Source organism: Tupaia chinensis, unplaced genomic scaffold, assembly GCF_000334495.1.
Source record: "Tupaia chinensis unplaced genomic scaffold, TupChi_1.0 Scaffold143985_1, whole genome shotgun sequence".
NCBI lineage: Eukaryota > Metazoa > Chordata > Mammalia > Scandentia > Tupaiidae > Tupaia > Tupaia belangeri.
In genome coordinates, this window is record NW_006203836.1 from 4,524 (window position 1) to 12,219 (window position 7,696).

The 7,696-nt window shown below is 50.0% G+C and overlaps 1 protein-coding gene across 3 annotated transcripts in view; it reads right to left on the reverse strand.

Moving 5' to 3' along the window:
* Window positions 1-7,696, reverse strand: part of LOC102478422 (TBL1X/Y related 1) — a 67,030-nt gene that overhangs the window by 4,320 nt on the left and 55,014 nt on the right. For all 3 annotated transcript variants that reach the window (XM_027767175.1, XM_006165661.3, XM_006165662.3), the window contains one exon: window positions 6,906-7,071. In XM_027767175.1, coding sequence (XP_027622976.1) covers window positions 6,906-7,071 — 166 coding nt within the window. The remainder of the gene's footprint in view (window positions 1-6,905; window positions 7,072-7,696) is intronic.

A 7,696-nucleotide genomic window follows, 5' to 3' on the forward strand; every position in this document is an offset into this window, starting at 1 on the left:
AAGAAAGAACCCCCGCGGCCCCAGACAACCCAGCCAGAGGTCGGAGGCCGGCTGGGACACTCCAGCCAGAGGTCGGAGGCCGGCTGGGACACTCCAGCCAGAGGGCGGAGACCGGCTCAGACGACACAGGGGCTAGAGGTCCGTGGGGGACCGGCTAGGACACCACAGGGTCTAGAGCTCTGTGGGGTAGGAGGCCAGCTAGGACACTGCGGGGCAGGCTGCGCCTCGCAGAGGCCTTCTCCGCACAGAGCCCGTCAGCTGCCAGGTGCAGACCACGTCCCTCGCTCCACTCTTCAAGCTCAGGCAGGCGATGTCGCACACACCGCTCCACCACCACGCGGTCGAACTGGGAGGTCCCACCCTGGACGAGCGTCCTGGTTTGTGAGGACGATGAGGGAGTCTGAGCAGAGGCAGCCTCTGGCATCTGCGGCAGGAGCAGAGGGAGGGACGACCGAGCAGCCTGCACGCCCGCTGTGTGCAGCAAGGACGCTCCACGCGCGTGGGCCCGCGGCCCCTCTCAGGTTCATTTCTTTCCTTTGAAAAGCACCTGTCCACCATCATGCTTGGACCGGGCTATGATAAAACGCAGCACAGTCAGCCAGGGAGAGCTGTGGCATTAAAGAGGGCCTGTGGTGCCGGCCTGCAGCTCTACCTGGAGTCTGCGTGTATGCTGGGACGAGACCCGACAACCGCCTCCCACACACCGTCCAAGCACCGGGAGGAGACCGTCAGACGCAGCTGTAACAAGGGCTAGCAACCCCCATACTGGAAAGTCACGAGGTGCTATTTTCCTATTTTCAAACTTAAAAGGAAAAAAGTGAAATGAGGTTTGATACACGACAGTGGCTCAGCGAAGTAATATGGATAGTTGTCCCAACGTCCTTCAAGCCTAGCAGTCCCTCCCCTTAGCATTCTACACTGTCCCCAAGTGTCACCAACCTTATTTGGTGACAATGGACTCAGTGAGCAACTGCAAACGTTCTAAAACTCAAGTGACAGCGAGTAAAAGGAATGTGTGTTTTTAATGGCATTCACAGCAACATAAAAATCATAAGGCACCTTACTACAAAAACAGGAAACTTTCCTGAAGGCAAAGACAAACCTGACACAACGCAGGCATGGGTGACAGAACTCGGACACAACTGTCCCCCATCTCACCAGTAAATTCAAGGTGCTCCAGCACAATCCAGAACTGTGTACACTCTTTTTCAGAAACACAGACCACTGAAGTACCAAAAATAGAGAAGTAATTTGGAGAATAATGTGGAGGGGGACTCATAAAGTAAGTTATTAAAACCATGCTACTGAGGGCCGGCAGGTAGCGGGGTGCTTCAGGGCACTGGACTCTGACGTGGCCAACCCAGGTTTGAGTCCTGGACCTGACAGCGTCCTCATTTTCCCTCTCTCCTTCTCTAGTTCTCTCTCTCTCACTTAGTCCCTCTCTGGTCAATATTAATTGATTAAGTAAGTAAGTAAGTTAAAATAATTCTTTAAAAAAATATTCATTCAGGGATACAGAATGTGTCAGTGAAATGAGAGAAAATCTGAATGAATCATACGTATGAACTTAGATATATGGAAGAAGCAACGTTATGAAAACAGTAAGAGAACAATTAAGCGGTATGAGACAACTCCCTGTGCTGAATGAGAAAAATACTCATTAATGTACAATGCCCAAAAAGGAATCCATTCCAAAGGGGTTAATAAGGTTAAGAAAATAAACCAAAAAAAGCCGCCCAAATATTCTTTGAGAAGACACTAGAGACCACAGTCACATCTCCGAGGGCGCTTAGAGCCCGTCTGCTGTCACCCACACAGCTTCCTGCTGGCCCAGTGCTCAAGTCCTTCCCCTCTGCTTTATCCCAGGGGGCTCCCCACGGAGGGGTGGGCACGCGAGATTGCTTGTCCAGGAGTACACCAACGAAGGCCCGGGCCCTCTGGGCTGACTCCAACACGAGCAGCCCCGCTGGGGACGGCTCCCGACACAGGGCTGGAGGGCGTGCGGGCCCGTTCTCAGTTCACACTGAGTGTTTATGGGCATTTGAGCTTTTAGACTTTACTTTAGGAGAGGACTAAAGAGGTCAGGAGAAAAAGAAATGAAAAACCAGAATATAGATTTCATTTCTCAGCATACGCTTCATCAGATCCAAGACACGCTTGCAAGCCATGGCACTAGTTACTTGACTCAGGCCTAAAGAACTCAGGTCCTGGGGAGTAACGTAAATATGCCAGCAGAGACTCTTCCAGATTACTAACAAAGAAAAAAACGGGTTCACTTAAGGATGTTTTTTTTTAGAGGTTTTTGCTATAGGGCGCGTGCGCTTGCCAGGCAGACACAGAGAGAGAGACAGAAAGCGAGAAATCACCCCCCCCCCAGGGGGGATGGCCATGCCACAATTCCTTCTCCTCCATTCTCCCCACGCGCGTGGGCCCGCGGCCCCTCTCAGGTTCATTTCTTTCCTTTGAAAAGCACCTGTCCACCATCATGCTTGGACCGGGCTATGATAAAACGCAGCACAGTCAGCCAGGGAGAGCTGTGGCATTAAAGAGGGCCTGTGGTGCCGGCCTGCAGCTCTACCTGGAGTCTGCGTGTATGCTGGGACGAGACCCGACAACCGCCTCCCACACACCGTCCAAGCACCGGGAGGAGACCGTCAGACGCAGCTGTAACAAGGGCTAGCAACCCCCATACTGGAAAGTCACGAGGTGCTATTTTCCTATTTTCAAACTTAAAAGGAAAAAAGTGAAATGAGGTTTGATACACGACAGTGGCTCAGCGAAGTAATATGGATAGTTGTCCCAACGTCCTTCAAGCCTAGCAGTCCCTCCCCTTAGCATTCTACACTGTCCCCAAGTGTCACCAACCTTATTTGGTGACAATGGACTCAGTGAGCAACTGCAAACGTTCTAAAACTCAAGTGACAGCGAGTAAAAGGAATGTGTGTTTTTAATGGCATTCACAGCAACATAAAAATCATAAGGCACCTTACTACAAAAACAGGAAACTTTCCTGAAGGCAAAGACAAACCTGACACAACGCAGGCATGGGTGACAGAACTCGGACACAACTGTCCCCCATCTCACCAGTAAATTCAAGGTGCTCCAGCACAATCCAGAACTGTGTACACTCTTTTTCAGAAACACAGACCACTGAAGTACCAAAAATAGAGAAGTAATTTGGAGAATAATGTGGAGGGGGACTCATAAAGTAAGTTATTAAAACCATGCTACTGAGGGCCGGCAGGTAGCGGGGTGCTTCAGGGCACTGGACTCTGACGTGGCCAACCCAGGTTTGAGTCCTGGACCTGACAGCGTCCTCATTTTCCCTCTCTCCTTCTCTAGTTCTCTCTCTCTCACTTAGTCCCTCTCTGGTCAATATTAATTGATTAAGTAAGTAAGTAAGTTAAAATAATTCTTTAAAAAAATATTCATTCAGGGATACAGAATGTGTCAGTGAAATGAGAGAAAATCTGAATGAATCATACGTATGAACTTAGATATATGGAAGAAGCAACGTTATGAAAACAGTAAGAGAACAATTAAGCGGTATGAGACAACTCCCTGTGCTGAATGAGAAAAATACTCATTAATGTACAATGCCCAAAAAGGAATCCATTCCAAAGGGGTTAATAAGGTTAAGAAAATAAACCAAAAAAAGCCGCCCAAATATTCTTTGAGAAGACACTAGAGACCACAGTCACATCTCCGAGGGCGCTTAGAGCCCGTCTGCTGTCACCCACACAGCTTCCTGCTGGCCCAGTGCTCAAGTCCTTCCCCTCTGCTTTATCCCAGGGGGCTCCCCACGGAGGGGTGGGCACGCGAGATTGCTTGTCCAGGAGTACACCAACGAAGGCCCGTGTGCTTCGCACGAGGCCTCTGGGCTGACTCCAACACGAGCAGCCCCGCTGGGGACGGCTCCCGACACAGGGCTGGAGGGCGTGCGGGCCCGTTCTCAGTTCACACTGAGTGTTTATGGGCATTTGAGCTTTTAGACTTTACTTTAGGAGAGGACTAAAGAGGTCAGGAGAAAAAGAAATGAAAAACCAGAATATAGATTTCATTTCTCAGCATACGCTTCATCAGATCCAAGACACGCTTGCAAGCCATGGCACTAGTTACTTGACTCAGGCCTAAAGAACTCAGGTCCTGGGGAGTAACGTAAATATGCCAGCAGAGACTCTTCCAGATTACTAACAAAGAAAAAAACGGGTTCACTTAAGGATGTTTTTTTTTAGAGGTTTTTGCTATAGGGCGCGTGCGCTTGCCAGGCAGACACAGAGAGAGAGACAGAAAGCGAGAAATCACCCCCCCCCCAGGGGGGATGGCCATGCCACAATTCCTTCTCCTCCATTCTCCTCTCGGGATCTTGGGCACGCACGCACACGCGCCAGGCGTGAGTTTTAAGCCACCAGGTCCGGGACGCGAACCGTGGTTGACTACGTGGGAGTCCAGTGACATAGCCATTACACTAACTGCTGGTCCCACTTAAGGATTTTTTTAAGATTAAGAAACAAAAAGAAATCAGAAGACACCAAACCAACACGAAGGGAGCTTCCACTCAAACTCTGCAAACTGCCCTCCCTCGAGGAGGGAGAGGGCGGAAGCTCTGCGTGGAGAGGGGCTCCCAGGTAAAGCTCTCCCACCCGGCTTCCATTACATTCCCAACGGTAGTCAAAACGAAGTATCACACCAGAGCTACATGTATTAATGTAATTACATCTCAGAAACATAAATTGGTAGAAAAACACAAGTTTCAAAATAATACAATTACCATACCATTCATGCACAATATTATTGCACAAACAGCAGCACACATCAATTATGAAGAGGATGACAAATACCCTCCTGGGGACTGCAAGAGCCTCTAGGATGGAAGAGGGAAGAAAAGTAGGCAAATGCTTTGGCTATAATATTTTATCATGTGGAAACAGAAAAGAAACACATGGAAATAGATCCAAAACAAGTTTGGCAAAATGTTTCTGTCAATTAAATCTGGGTGGTAGGAAAAGAATGCTCTATTACTTTGTATTTGAAATATTTTATAGTTAAAAGCGACAATAAACTAAGATGAACTTGAATATATATGGAGATTTATATTTTACTTCTTATTCACATTTATTCTCATGAAGTATTAAAATGTTATTCCGTGTTTAAAAGTTGAGTTGGGTGTACAACTCAACTTTTTAAACACATACACTGTGCCTACGAATGTACCCAATGCAGCCAGATGTTCGTAGAACAGTGCAGGTGCGGAGTGAGAGCAGCGGAGGGGGAGCAATGGTGGGACACCCTGACTTGCACACCTTATCACACATCAAGGCCGTGGAGCAGTGGTTAACTGGGATGCTCCAAGGCTGAACCACACCCAGATACCATGCGAGGTCACGCCAGTGCACCGCACACACGACACGTGTCTGCACCCAGACACCGTGCCAAGTCCACGCCAGTGCACCGCGCACACGTGTCTGCACCCGGACACCGTGCCAAGTCCACGCCAGTGCACCGCGCACACGTGTCTGCACCCGGACACTGTGCCGAGTCCACACCGGTGCACTGCGCAAACGTGTCTGGGCCCACGGCTGGGGCGGGGGGTGAACCGCAGCACTGACACAGCGTCACGCATGCACTGGTGTGCGCATTCTCTCCCAGAAATAAATCCACCTTAGAAAACTGACTCAAAAGGTAATTTAGGTTTCTGCCTTATTGAATGAAGGAAAATTGTTGAAGGGGGAAAAAAAAATCGCCATTTATACTACAAAGGGCTTACTTTTCTAGTATAAAAAGAGCTCCTCGAAGCCAAGAAGCCCAATAACCCACAGAAATCAAGGAAGGATATGAGCACATTTCTCAGGAAAAGAAACACCAACGCCTTACATGGAGAACACTCTGCACCTCACGCAGGACAGACGCAACGTGACACTACGCACGGGCGCCCCTTCCCGCTCACACGCTCCCCTTCACTCCAGCGGGAATGAAAGTGAAAGGATCCCAAAGCTTTCACTTAAAAAAGATTAAAAAAAAGATTAATAAAAAATATTTGCCTGAAAGGGACCAAGTCAGAAATGAGAGCAGAACTTCTCAGTGAAGAGGCCTTCATGTAATGTTCGTGTGTTTTCTGAACAGACGGATGTACAGGCTGCAGGGAACCACAGCCAACCCCGGTGCGGCAGTCAGGACAGCTGGGCCCCGCCTCGAGACCCGAGGACAGGGGGTGGCAGCTAGACTGTCCCCCACGGGGGCTGCTCTTTCTGCTCCCACCTTGAAAATGATGCTTAAGGCCAGTCTGTGGAACGGACGAGGCGGGCCCCCAGAGCGCGGCGTAGGGCAACAGCCGTGTGCACACCGGGTCTGGGGTGACTGCTGGCAGGGCACGCAGCACCCGGTGCAGAAACGAGACGCTTTCCCGCAGGTAAAAAGGAGGAAGCAGTCGGCTACTTTCTCCCCTTTGGGAAATGTTCCCACAGCACGGTCGCTGAGAGAGCGGTAGGGCTACGAATCGGATTCGGATGGAGCACGTGCTCAGTCGTGGAGTCCTTCCTGCGACACGTCTGCACGGCTCATGCCTGCCTCTCCAAAGGCCATTCTTTAGAAAATACACTGTGGGTCTAAATGGAAGCCATCTTGAATTTTCAAATGTGTGTGAAAAAAATTGTTGGAAAAAGTTAGAAAAAGTATTAGAACAATAATTTTTTTTAAAAAAAAGCAACTTAAATATACTTTTAAATTCTGGTCTACATATGAAAATATAACTTCAACTGATTTCTACTTTATTGAGCTGTAAATTCCCCCAAACTGCACTTATTTTAAAACAAAGCTATGAATCGGTGTCACACGAGGAACATAAGCCCCACAGGCAAATGCCTCTAACTAGGTCCGAGTACCTGTCTGGGCAGGCCCCGCCATACCTGTGTGTTCCAGATGTGCACACACTTGTCGAAAGAGCCACTTGCCAGGTACCTGCCGTCGGGGCTGAAAGCCACACTGTACACAGGCTCCTGGTGCTTCGTCAAGGTGTGGATACAAACCCCTCGGTCTACGTCCCACAGCCTGACGGTGGAATCGAAGGACGCGCTGAAAAGGAAGGGAAAAGGAGCCGTGAGTCACGGAACGCCTTCCCGGCCTCACCCGGAACCCCCTACAAGGCTGCTCCTAATGAGAGGAGACGCCTGCTGGGGAGAAAGGTCCGACACCGCGAGCACACGAGGAAGGCGAAGGCGGCAGCCCCTGCCTGGAGCCATGAATGCACCGATTCAGCAAGGTCCATTTTCTCCTGAACTGCTCTTTGCCGATCCGCAGCTTTCAACCCTTCCTTGGCCATAATCTTAAATTCATCTTTTTGTACGTTGCTGAAAAAACCTTACTGTGCTACACCTCAGTTCCCTGGGTTCTAACTGACACTCCACACCGACAGTGAGTGTCCGTCACCTCCAGATCCCCCACCTAACACAGGATTCATACAACGCCTGTGACGAGAGCAGCTCCGGGCTGGCTCCCTCTCATTCTCAAACAAATAAAGGTCCTTGTCATTAGGCGGCTGGATGACACACAGCCCACAGCGAGCCTCAAATGCTGCCTTCAGAACCTAAAAGCATACCCACCCCAGCGGGAGCAGGGAGGGGGGGAGCAGGAGGAGTAAGAGGAGCGGGCAGGGGGGAGCGGGAGGAGCAGGAGGAGCAGGGAGGGGGGAGCGGGGAGG